Genomic DNA, 13,718 nt, shown 5'->3' with positions numbered 1-13,718 from the left:
ACTTCTTTAGCCCACGATTTCAATCCAAATAAATCAAAATTAAAGGAAACAGAAGTCGAAACCTAATAGGAAAAACAGCATAATCATATTTTTCACATAAAAGTTAGGAGCCAACAAAGTTCTCTTTAGCCAGGCAAAGATAAGAATCACTTCAGATTTGTAACAAAAAAGGACAAATTCAAAATCATTGCTATAGAGCTGCGGATGAAACTCAATCTGGCTTGGTAAAACTAACTTGCCTCCAGTCACAATACACATTGCTTAACTAATTGTTTGAAGGAGATTCAGCAAAATTGCTAAATTAAACAAAAAGGGGGGGCAAGAGGAAGCAGAAATATTTTTTAAAAATAAAACGGGACACAAAATCATCTAACAGATCAAGACTTCTGCTCTTCCTCTGCAGTTGCTTCGAAGGTCTCACCAGCAACAAGCTCGGGAACCTCATCATCGTCATCCTCAGCAACATTAGCTCCAGCTCCATCAGCATTAACATTAGGTGCCCTGTTCTGGAACTGCTCGGCCAACTTCCTCAAATTGTCCAAGTTATCAGGTCCTGATATATCAGAGCATGGGTATTAGAAAATAAACTAAGTAGATTTGTAGAAGATATTAATCTTCAGGAAGAGGATAGGACTGTAAAACACTTACCCAATTGATTGATGATTCCAGGAAGGATATCTTGCAATTCTGATAGACAAAAGCAACTTACTCAGTTAGAAAACCAGGTAATTTGTATTTACTAATAGCCAAAAAATGATGAAATTCAACAAGTGAAGATATAACAATGAAAATAGAGTTAAGAAAGGTTCATACTCTTGGTTTGTGGTGTACCACTTACAACCCAGGTATTAGCGGCAATAGATGCTTGAACTGTGAAAAAAAATAAAAAAGAATAATCATATCAGCAAAACGAACAAACAATAGACCAATAAGTTGACCATATCAACATATCCTTAATACATATGCTTCATCAAACAGCTCGACTAACCTTTAGGGTTAACAAACTGTATAACTTGATCATCCTTGAAGATATTCACTTCTTCGATTTGAGGGATAGCGTTCACACCTATTCTTTTCAAGGTGCTCTGCAACCTTTTGTCATCTGTAGTGGTAGTTTTGTGGACGGCCTTCTTCTTTCTGCAATCAGCAACACATATAATCTTAGAAAGAATTTGAATGTAATCTATCAATACATGAAAGCTAATTAGCATATAGAGGACCAAAAAAGGCTTTCAAACAAGCAAATTCACATTAAACAGAATCATTGGGAAAACAAAGTTCGCAAAACTACACCATCCAAATCCACACAAGTATATTAACATCCTAATCATGACTTGAAATGACATTTTATCCACAATTCCATCTGACTGAGACATGTAACTCTCCAAAGCACACAAGAAAAAACTCAGTAATGAAGGCAGCAAAGAGCTGGAATAAATGATAAAAAGCCATATATGTAGACGAGTTCAGCGCTACACCGACAGAACAAATGGATAGTAATGACATATACACACACAACTAATCACCCAACTAGGTTTCTTATCCAAGTGATGTATGCATAGTTTATTATTTTCAAATGGAATTTCTACAACACATCATTAATATCAGGCATTTCTATAACTAAACAATTAACCACAATTCCTAGCCATAATTCAGCAGCATGCTAAAACAAAAATCATACCTTCTCACGCTACCCTTTCCACCAGTGCGGACCGCACCGGCCATCTTCTTGAGCTTCTCGACATTCATCTAAAAAAGAAGCAAGAAATAAGTTACAGTGATCAGCTGAAACTTAAAGCTCATAATTCATTTATCATCTAATAAAAACCCTAACTTTTTTTGGGCAGCCAATATTTAACAATCCAAGCAACTTAGCAAATCAATACAACAGCAATCGGAACACCAAAACCTCAACAAAATCACGTAATAATCTCAATTCACAGATAAATCTAAGCAACATTTCAAAATGGTATACATAATTTGTGCTTCAATAACTAAATTAGCCAAGAAATGCAGCTAAAAATGCCTTAAAACATCATATTATCAAAACTTGGGCATTTTTTTTTCATATCAATTCTTTAAACCCAATAAAATTATACAAGTAAATGAAGATTCAATAAAACAAAAAAGACGATACTTGCAGATTTAAATAACACAACAGTACAATGAAAAACCCTAATCCAAAAAATCCACAATCAAAACCATCCAATAAACAAAAACATTATCCAAATTAATAATAATCAATTAACAACACAGAAAAAGCACTCTAAAACCCTAAAAATCAACAAATTACTTATGAGATTTTATAAAACCCTAAAAATAAACAGATTCATTAAAACCCTAATCGAACAAAAACAAATCGATAAAATGGTAGAAAAATGAAAAGAATGAAAATGAAATATACCTTAAAGAAGATGAAGAAATGGAGATGAGAGGAGAGAGAAAGAGGTGGACGGCGGTTGCCGCTGAGCAAAGGACTAGGGTCGAGGAGAGAGAAAATGAGGGAAAAGGGGTTTAAAGAAAGGAGTGAGAGTGTGAGGCTATTTCTACTTATCTCATAATCTTCTTCATTTTATATCTCTCTTTCTCATCCTACGGTTCATATTTACTCCCATTTTACTCTTCTCTTTCTCTTTTGCTCAGCCCAAACCCCATTTTTGTTTCTGGCCCAAATCTAATCGATAACTTCTTCATAGCCCATATACTTTAAAATAAAAAATCAAATCAAATCATATCAAATCAAATCAAAAAAGATTTTTAGGTTTTTCTAAGAGCAACTCCAATGGTTGAGAAAAGGGACTAGCTTGCAAATATTAAAAATTTTAAGCTAGTAGCTACACCATTGTTGCACATCTTGTTAATTAGCTTTGGCAAATAAATTAGCTTTGTAGAGCTAATTAGCTTGGCAAATATTTATTAGATAAAAAATATTATAAATTTAAAAATAAATTAATTTACAACTAGCTTAACCATTGGAGCAACAAATAACTTGAATTGTTGTAGCTTAAAAAGATGATGTGGCATGCCAAGTTATTATATAAATTAGCCAACCATTGTAGTTGCTCTAAGCTATGTCCTCAAGGTTGTTGAGTTTCTAAGATGTGCTCATGCTTTTTAAAAATTACAAGTTGTGTCCTCCAACTTAAGTTGTTTAATTAATCGTACCCTCTGACGTAAACTCGACGTTAGAATTGTAAATAAATAGGAAGTAATAAGATGCGGATGAGAAAAAAAGAATAAGAAATACACCGAGAACTTGACATATCAATGGTTGCTTTTAGAAGAAAGAAGAAAAGGCAGATGAGAAAATTTGTAAAAAAATGTTAAATGTTACCCTACTTATATAACTCTAACACAATCTTGAAAGAAATGTGTCCTCGACTTTAGTGCAATTACTTAATATAATTATGGATCGTATTATGGAGATAGTAATTCGTTTATTTGGGTCGTCTATACGTCTTGCTAGAGAATGCTATAGAACTTTGGGTTAGTAAGTAACAAACCCGAAGCCCGCCTAAACGGATCCTACAAGGTCACACATTAGGATTGGATCAATAAAGAAACCCGAAGCCCAAAGTGAACCTTAGGGTGACCGGTCAAAAAGGGAAAGGGGAGAGAAAACCCTAACCTAATTAATAATAATATGATTATATATTAATTAGTTAGGGATAATTAAAAAAGAGACGGTATTCAGTTTCCGAAAAACAACGTAAGTTTTCTCTCAATATTTTCTCTCTAAAATTGGTTCTCAACTCCAAGGAAGGTGAAAGGTTTTTCCCGTCCAACTAGCATTGGTGGAGTGTTGATTCAATCCGGTGGACCAAATAGAGGAGTTACAATTGAGGCTCTTTGTCTCCGGTAGAGAAGAAGATTGCTAAGAGGATTCACGCTTCAAAGGTTAATTATAAACTATTATGTGATCTTTATTTGTATATGCATGAGATCCTGTTTAGGTGCGTATAAATGTGATTCATGAAATTCCGCTTAGAGTACCTAAACCCCTACAAATCTGTGCGTGAACTTTCTCTCCAAAGTGTGGTAATGAACCGTTAACACAACTACTAACATTTGATTAACGTTATAGGGTATGGTTGAATAAACACCTTAAGTTGGAGGGTATATCTTGTAAATTTAAAAAAGCATGGACACACCTTAAAAACTCAATAACCTTGGGGGCATAACTTAGAAAAACCCAAGATTTTTTTTAGGGAAAAAAATTTTTATATGTTGTATAGCACTTAATTGTATATCATCATTATCATTGCTAGCTACACTGTATTTTGCCCTCAAAATAAAAACCTACACTATATTTTAAAAATAAAATAAAATAAAAAAACATTTTCACACAGTTTTATATATGGTTGGTCACATAGTTAGGCCTGGATTACTTGGTCGGAGATTACTCGGTCGGTCATAGGTTATTTGGTCAAGGATTACTCGATCAATCAAGGGTTACTCAGTTAGGAGTTTGATGTGTGTCAACCGGCCACATAGAAAACAAGCTGTAAAATTTAAGGCGATAAACAAAACTTAAATTGAGATGTTAATGTAAGTGTCTTTTCAAGATAACGTGTTAAGATATTTGTATTATATATGTAAATAACAATTACATAATCAAAGTATTTACATGTATCTAATAACTTATGGTCTGTTCACATTTATTGAACTAAGCTAAACTACCCTAAGCTGAACTAAACTGATTGGAGTTGAACTGAATTGAAAAGAATTAAACTGAATAGAGCTGAAATGAATATTTTATGAGAGAAGGAAATTAGGAGCTGAACTGAACTTATTGGAGTTGAACTGAACTGAATTGAAATTAAGCTGAAGTGAACAAGTCCTTAGTATTTTTAGAAAAAAAAATGGAAAATGAAAAATAAATAAATAAATAAATTGAGGATGAATTAACATTAATTACACTGATATGTGTGTGATTTTGTCATAAATTTCCAACTTATGGCCTTTTTTGATTGACTGAACTGAGGTGAACTGAACTGAACCGAACCGAACCGAATTGAACCGAACTTGTTGGAGCTAAACTTAATGATACGTATTTTTTTCATAATGTACCACGTTAAGATTATATTTAAAGTCTATGAGAAGAAAAGACAATTTTTATTATAATTCATATATTTATCTAATGCGTTTTTTTTTTTTTTTTTGAATAGATGTAATGTTTAGTTGTGTACTAATTAATTGAACTTTATTTTATTATGATGGAAATGAAACACTTCACTTTCTCAATTGAATTTGCAAGTTGTAGAATCCATAAAGACTTAAATATAAATATTAAGGGAGGTGACATGTGGCATATGGGGGTAATGAGTGACTTATGATGCCACGTGTCATTTGAAAAAGTTGTGGTTTTTGTTTTAAAATACTAATAAAGTATAGAAGTATAGATTATGTATAATTAATGAAATTATAGAGTTGATGTCTAGAATATACACAAAAATCTAATTTCATGGTATTATACATTAATATGTACATACGAGTAAGAAAATACATTTGAAATGTGATTACTGACATATTTGTTTGTCCCTATTTTATAAGGTTAGAACGTGACAAGTGTAACAATCTCAAGAAATTATTCTTTATAAATAAAACTTCGTATTAAAAGTCCTATAATCAATTAGAAGCTCCTTATAGTATTCGAAAATTGCAACTCTTTCTTTCATTCATAGTGTGAGTACCATTAATCTTTTGCTTTATATTCCCTCACACAAACACACACAAAAAAAAAAAAAAAAAAAAAAAAAAAAAAAAAAAAAAAAAAAAACACCTTTTGTCTCAAAAAATTATACAATACTTCCTCCATTCTTTATTACTTGACCCGCTTTGACTTTTACACTATTCACCACCTCTTCTTTGACCGTCTTTTATGAATAATATGTAAGGAAAAATATATTCATGTATAATCTTTATTGATCGTTAAAGTTTTGCATTGGCAAGCGTGATAAAAGAAACAAGTCAAGTAAAAAAAAACAGAGGAAGTATGTATTATTTACGTTTAATATGCGTATTCAATTCTATATAAAAAAAAATATGATATGAGATCAAAAGAAGAAATTGACTATTTTCAAATACCAAGATTATTGTTCTAACAAAACAATAAATAACATAATACTTAAATATGTTTTCTCAAACCAATCAAAAAAATGAATCTTGATACACTATGCGAAAAAGTGAATTTTTTTTTTTCAAATAAAATACATACACCAGACATTCAAACATAACGGCATATTACTGATGGATTACCGTTTAACACATATTTTTATTTTTGTTATTAAAAACAAGAAATAAATCTTATACATCAATCGCTTCCAAAGAAACTATCACTAGAAATTTGTAATATTCTTTTAAATTGTCGGTTTTTTTTTTGTCAAAATTACCAATTGAAGTAAATAATTGATTAACACCGCTTGTTCTTTTTGGTAGTGTGAATATGAATATAATACTCGTAGCATAAGTAAATGTAGTAATCATTTAATCATCAAGGAATATATTTTGTTTGGGTTAATAACCATTTAAGTTGTTATTATGTAACCAAAATGAATATCCCACTAAAAAAACTAAATTTTCTTTAAAAAAAAAAAAAAAAAAAAACAAACTAAATTTTAGGTAAGCAATAGTTATAACTTACCATAACAAAAAAAATGTCAATTTTTTTTAACAAAATAAGATTACAAAAACTAAAACTTTAATAGTTGGATCAAATGCATACAGTTTATTTCGGGGGTAACATATAGAATTATACAAACAAACACTTTATCAATAATAATTTTTTTTTCATTTTATCCTTATTAGCTCAAAGCCTCAAATACTTATTGACAATTTGATAATAGATCCATAAGCTAGTGTTTAAACTTGTTGGATGAATATAACTTATAGCAACACATCAATTATCATAATACAAGTATATATTTTTAAACTCCATTGATAATCGAATAAATTAAACATTTTAATTTGATATGCGAAATATGTGAAACCCATGCTTAATAACGGTATTAACGCAAGATCCTTTAGCTAGATCTCATAATTAATTTAATTTAATTCTCATAATTTTCATTTTGAAATATTGGAGGAAGAAGTCCCTTTGTTCTACAAGTCTCTACAGCTCCTTTGTACATCTCCTTCAATCCGTACTTGAACTTGAAATTTAATCCCATTAGTTTTTCAGAAGAAAAATGCACGCATTCCATATCTTCTTCAAAATCCTTAAATCTGTCCAATAGTTCGTTGAATAAGTTAAAAAATTGAAAAATCATTCAAATAAAATATATATTATGAACTAATTTGATAAATATTTGTTGCACGTTTAATTAATATTGTATCGATTTATAATATGATGACTACATACAATTATGACATTATATCGATCATACGGAGTAATTGCTACATACTTGGTGGGTATCTCGTATTCAGGGTACTCCTCCTTCAACATTTTCCCAATATTATAGATGGTAGCATCACAAGCGGAAGCAATGTAACGCCCCTCGGCCTTAGAATGTTCATACAAGTATATATGAGCCATACAAAGGTCATCCAAATGCACAAATTGGCCTTGCTTAATGATTGAATAATGAGCTTCATTTCCTACAAATTATATCAAACCACAATTAATTAATGACACAAAAATACATGATTAATTATCAAATAATCTAGCAAATTATTACTTACTTGTAATTGGAGATAACGCTGTTATAAGACTAGGTGGCATTGTTGGAGTTATAAAAGGTCCAACTACCAAAGGTGGAATAATACTGATAAAATCAAGATTATTTTCAGCAGCAAATTTCCATGCAGCTTTTTCTGCTAGTGTTTTAGATACAAAATACATCTGAAATCATATAATAAAACCATATATTAAAATAAAAATCTTGAAAAGTTTGGAATTAATTTGTACTATTGAAAATAATTACTCTGTTAATTACCCATCCAGTCATCTTCTTAGAGCGGCAAAACTCCATGTCACTCCAACAAGTTTCATCATAAACAGGTTTTTGGATTTCTTCTACATTAACAGTTCCTGCAGATGATGTGAACACCAATCTTCGAATTTTCGCCTTGATGCATGATTTCATTATGTCTAACATGCCGTTTGTGGTAGGCTTAATCACCTCATTCTGTAACCAAAATGACACCCAAACTATTAGAAACTAAACATATTTTTATAAGTGTCTAACTCGAAGTTTCGAGGTAAAAGTTGTAGTTTGAGATTAGATATAGGGGGCTGATTAACCTCAGGATCATTGGAATCAAAGTCCATAGGGGTGGCAACATGAAAAACACCGGTGCAACCATTGATGGCTTCGTCGAAGCTTCCTTCTTCATTAAGGTCTGCTTTCCATAGTGTCAAGTGAGTCTTTGCATTTGGCAAGTCCAACAAATGTTGTACTTTTTTCATGTTATCTACAAAAACATAAAGTTAGTACGTAAGTATTTAATGTATAAAAATATTTGTATAACACTAGTAACTTAGTAGTATATAGCTAGTAAAAAGACCAGGGTCTCGAACAGTAGCTCGGACAATGTAGCCATGCTCGAGGAGCCTCTTGATGAGCCATGAGCCAATGAACCCAGCTGCACCAGTAACACAAACAATTTCTCCTTGAACAACCATTTTTGAATTAGATAGAACAAGCTTATTGTTAGATGTTATATTTTGGCTTTGGAAGTTTTGGACCGTTACATATTTCTAATGTATGTTACTTTGGTTATATATAATAGACTGCGTGAGTGGACGAGTGCTCTATTGGACGGATCATATGCCATATTATACTTTGATCATTTTATTGCATAGTTTTTTTTAAATGAAGATTAAGGTTAAATTGATTTTAGGGGTATAATAATGGTAGGTGAAGAATGGAAGATAAGAAACAAGGTAGGTTGAGGAATCTCGTGATCAAGTAGCTAGATAGGATAATTAGGTCACTATTAAACCAACGGTAGAGGCATAAGCTAATAAAGTACTATCTTAAAAAAAATTTAGACACCGTTGATACTTTAGCTAATACGACGATTGCATTACTTCGTACATTGCTTCTCCATTTAACATACTTTAAATGAGTGACAAGTTAGGATAACACAAATTATAGACGGGAGTGGAGATATTTGAACCCGTAACTTATCACACATAAGCCATCAGTCTTAACCTTATAGCAAAACCTTATCGATAATCGATTCCTTTTGTAGTAGCACATCGAGTTCATAAATAGAGAACGAGTACTCGAAGGGAATGAATTGGTCAATCATAATTTTTTATTTTTTGGAATGAGTCGTAAAGGCAATACGAATTAAATTTGAGATCCCTAAAAAAAAGAAAAAAGAAAAACTTATTACAATCAGAAGGTTACTTCACTAACTTAGGCCATTGTTAAAAATTGTAGAATTGTAGGCCAAAAAATTTGAACCCATGGTTAATAAGAGATTAGAACCCATAATTTTTCGTGCACAAACTCTCAATCTTGTTACAATCTTGATTTGTAGGCCAAAAATCTCTTGTAGGTAGATCCCGTTTTAAAGTACCCATAAGGCCATAACAGCATAACTCCATAAGGTTACTTCACTGACTGAGCCCATTGTTAAAAATTGTAGAATTGGTAAGAGAGAACAGCCCATTTAGGCTGTTATGTGCCAGCATTGCAGCAAGCAGATTGCTTTGTTGGTCACAAAAATCTTTTTTTTTTTTTTTTTTTGAAACAAATCAATTCATTAATAAAAAGTCATCCGGCATATACAAATGAAATCTAAATTAACAAATACATAAAATTGAATCAAATTAGGTTTTCTTTCATCAGAGCTACGATCGTCGAAAAGATCTTGCACTGTGGTACATCTCTCGCACACATCGCTGGAATATACAGCCTTTTCGGAGAGGTTGTTTAACAATTTGTTATAGCCGTAAGGATGATTCTCATCTGATTCGCCTGAACGCATTTGAAAATTTGTCAACCGTTGCGACCCCGAACAAATCTTTACCAAAGAACTGACAATAGGGGCAAAAGATGATTACTTTTTTTATGAACCCTAACACACAAACAAATCCTAAACAAAAACAAACAACTAAACTAACGAAAACTAACGACTCCACCATAGGGAGACACTCCACCATAGGGAGACGGACAAATATCTACACTACTTGTGTAGATTTATTGAAATTCAAATTGCAAAACTAAATAAAATTAAAGGAAAAAAGACAAAAATCTTATTTCATAGTCATGATTTATAATTGAAACCTAACCACCCAGAACTGATCCCCGAATCCGGATTAAACTAAAGGATGAAACGGGTAAAAAAAATTTAAAAAAAAATAAAATGATTTGTGATTATACCTAGTTTTGCTTGCTATACGACTCAATCTAGACTAATTGACAAGAGATCCCATTTTGGGTGAGAAAGATGAAAGTGTCTTGCTTTGAACAGCAAACTACTTATGAAATTTCAAAAAACCGTTCAACAAAATACTCTCTAACATGTTACATGAAACATGGTGTACATTGATTAGTAGAACTCGGTAATGACGACTTTTTAAACCATGTTAATCGATTCTTTTAATTTGTCCCTTTATTGTACTGTATTTATATGTTAGGGAGGAATTGATGATAGTATAGAACACCTTTTTCAAGAACCAATTAAGCTGATGGCTAAACATTTGAAAGGATTAATATTCTAATTAATTAATTAAGACATGAGACTATTATTTAGTCGCGATCTTAATGTACAAGGAACCATCCAACATGGAGGTGTTATCCACTTTTTTTTTTGAGGTGTTATCCACTTAGATAACAGTATATGCTTAATTGAGATTAGCCAGGTAACACAATGACATAAAAAGTCATATTTTAATTAATTAAGTGTATAATAATAGATTAATAGCTAATACTAAGTTATTTAATTAGGGAGTACTACTATACACGATGATGAACATGTTCCCATTGAATAATTAATGTTTATGAGAATTGTCAATTTTGGTTGTGGCCGGTGTATAATCGACGACTTGACATTTTCCTCTCCTTAATCCACTAGACTAAGTTTTTTTTTTTTATTTTATATTTTTGTATTCTAAATAATAATAATGATAGCAAAAATGTGTAACTCTATAGAACTATAAATAACCCTAAAGTTCTAAGAAGAAAATTCATCAGCTGACATAATAATATTACAAGTATATATAATCTTCTTGATCTTTAAAAAGTATCAAATTTATCTGTGTAAGTTGATTTAATTTGAAGTTATGTCTGATAGCGAGGAGAAAAAGCACCACCACTTCTTCCACCGCCACAAGGAGGAGGCAGATGAGGAGCCCAAGGACCCCGAACAGGAGTATAAGCATCACAAGGTCCTTGGACACGTTAGCAAGGCTACCGCTGTTGCTGCTGGTGCTTATGCCTTGGTACGTACATACATTTTTCTTTACATATTCTTATTCATATAATCATATGTACGTTATGCTTATGAACATTTTGATTCGATACAATGAATAATCTTAATTAAGATGACCTCCATGACATTCGATATATAATAAGGATTGAATGTTTTTCAATCTTCTAAGTAATTCAAAAAACAATACTATATATGCATATGTTATCGTGTCAAATTAGAGAAAAATTGACCATATGTGACATGGTGTTTTATGTATGTAAAGCATGAGAAGCATAAGGCAAAGAAGGATCCAGAGAATGCTGACCGCCACAAGAAAGTAGAGGCGATCGCAGCCACGGTTGCAGTGGGAGCTGGTGGATTTGCATTCCATGAACATCACAAGAAGAAGGAAGCCAAGGAAAAGCTCAAAGAGGAGAGTGGTCATTAAACTAAAATTTAAACCGTGTGTTTGATTTTTGTTCTAATAAATACTCTGTAATTTGCTATGAAAACATGGGAGAAGACTTTATAATCTCACATGTTAATTAAATTATTTTGTGTTGTAATTTTGCACCAAAGAAGTATTAAATTATTTGCCTGTGCATGCCCGTGAAAAATTCTGAATTCTACTTCTACCATGACTATCAATACAATAATATAAGTATAAACACTAATTACACTGATTTACGCGTGTTTTTGTCATGAATTCCTAATTTTATACAATTTCCAAGAGTGAATTTAATGCTTATATATAGCCCTTAGGACTAAGCATTACCCTTTAGAAAAATAAGGTTTAGATGCAAGACTGACAATTTTATTTTAGCACGGATTTGTTTAAAATAGGCTCAATTGCTCATGATGATTCTAAGCTAGTCCAAACCCATACTCAAAATATCTGATCTAGTCTACACTCTACACTAACATGAAATCTTCGTGTTCAGGTCAAGTCTAAATATTAGGCCTTGTTTGGTTGACATTCCTTGACAACATAAAACGATGCCTTAATCGTGTATGAATGTAGGATCAGACGATCAGTTAACTCATTTGTGATATTTTAATGGTCGGTGGATGTAGTCCAGTTTTTATTTTGCTAACTAGTTATATCCAATAAGTAAAAGAAAAGTTATATCATAATTCTATAATTAGGAATAGTCAATTTTTTCTTAATTAAACAAATCCAATAAGAATTTTAGCTGGATCCAATTGTTATAACTTATGGTCCTACTTTTAGAAGAAAAAAAAACATATAAAAAATATAGAATTGGATTTCCATAAAAAAAGATATTAATTGATTGTGAAAAAAAAAAAACGAAAGAACAATTTGAACAAATATTCAAAATCAATTTATGTGCAGTGTCTCTGAGAAGGACATAGTATGATTAGTATCCATTAATGTTTTGATTAGAATTTCAATAACTTCAAAAGGACAAACTAAATAACTGTATACCTTAATAATATCCAACACGGCCGTCCCTTTTAAATCTTACTAATACTATGGTGACTAACGCACGCGATACACACGCCATAGCTAATTATATCTAGGAAGTTCTTTCAGTTTAGCCTTATGTAACACATTTAAGTATTGTCAACATTAATAAGTGAAAATATGTAAACAAATATTTTTAATGGTATAAATGTTTACACACTCGTACTATTTTTAAGAGTTCAAAAAAAATATATCATTAAAAGTCTGTTATGTTCAGCTTAATTTCAATTTAGTTTAGTTTAGCTCAAATCAGTTCAGTTCAATTCAGTTTAGTTTAGTTCAATTCAGTTTAATTAGTTTAGTTCAATTCAGTTTATATTTCCTTCTCTTATAAACAATTTATTTCAACTCTATGTAGTTCAGTTCAATTCAGTTTAGTAAATCGGAACAGGCTCCAACATTAATGAGGGCAAATAAGTAAATAAATATTTAGAGGACATACTCAAACTTTTCAAAAGGTAAATAGGGATTTAAGTTATTTTTACAAATTGTCCGTATATTGTAATTATATTGATAGAGTATATATAGATCCATGGCTTCAAACATAAGCTTAATCTTTTGGTTGAAATAGTCATCTAACATATACGGGTCTGTTCTCTTTAGCTTATTTTCAGTTCAGTTCAACTTCAATCAGTTTAGTTCAATTCATAATTTCCTTCTCTTATAAAATATCAGTTCAATTCAGCTATAATCAGTTCAGTTCATTTCAGTTCAACAAATCAAAATAGGCCCGTAATATGTTGTATTTAAAATAAAGAAGTAATTACTACTTATAATAAATTATCATGATTTGTCATTGATGACCAAAAACATTTCGAATTCAACAACTATCAATCAAGCTGATGGCTAAGCATGTGAATGGAAAGAG

At 31.3% G+C, this 13,718-nt stretch overlaps 3 protein-coding genes across 3 annotated transcripts; 1 reads left to right on the top strand and 2 right to left on the bottom strand.

Moving 5' to 3' along the window:
- Positions 1 to 199: 199 nt before the first annotated feature.
- Positions 200 to 2,561, bottom strand: LOC145639407 (nascent polypeptide-associated complex subunit beta-like). The gene is made up of 6 exons (XM_081690645.1): positions 2,405 to 2,561; positions 1,682 to 1,749; positions 989 to 1,137; positions 814 to 870; positions 649 to 687; positions 200 to 553 (listed from the first exon to the last, which is right to left on the bottom strand). Exons 2-6 carry the CDS (start codon positions 1,747 to 1,749, stop codon positions 378 to 380), a joined length of 489 nt encoding a protein of 162 aa, XP_081546771.1. The 5' UTR covers positions 2,405 to 2,561; the 3' UTR covers positions 200 to 377.
- A 4,488-nt stretch (positions 2,562 to 7,049) lies between these two features.
- Positions 7,050 to 8,623, bottom strand: LOC145638349 (dihydroflavonol 4-reductase-like). The gene is made up of 6 exons (XM_081689318.1): positions 8,506 to 8,623; positions 8,243 to 8,412; positions 7,935 to 8,126; positions 7,681 to 7,840; positions 7,404 to 7,596; positions 7,050 to 7,224 (listed from the first exon to the last, which is right to left on the bottom strand). The coding sequence occupies exons 1-6, from the start codon at positions 8,621 to 8,623 to the stop codon at positions 7,050 to 7,052; spliced, it is 1,008 nt and encodes a 335-aa protein (XP_081545444.1).
- A 2,520-nt stretch (positions 8,624 to 11,143) lies between these two features.
- On the top strand, positions 11,144 to 11,931 carry LOC145638347 (uncharacterized). Its single transcript, XM_081689317.1, has 2 exons — positions 11,144 to 11,395; positions 11,648 to 11,931. Exons 1-2 carry the CDS (start codon positions 11,237 to 11,239, stop codon positions 11,810 to 11,812), a joined length of 324 nt encoding a protein of 107 aa, XP_081545443.1. The 5' UTR covers positions 11,144 to 11,236; the 3' UTR covers positions 11,813 to 11,931.
- The last annotated feature ends 1,787 nt before the right edge of the window (positions 11,932 to 13,718 follow it).

Source organism: Chenopodium album, chromosome 7 (genome assembly GCF_948465745.1).
Source record: "Chenopodium album chromosome 7, dcCheAlbu1.1, whole genome shotgun sequence".
Lineage (NCBI taxonomy): Eukaryota > Viridiplantae > Streptophyta > Magnoliopsida > Caryophyllales > Amaranthaceae > Chenopodium > Chenopodium album.
The sequence above is the reverse complement of the archived record's forward strand: the minus strand, read 5'-3'. Positions and strand labels throughout refer to the sequence as shown.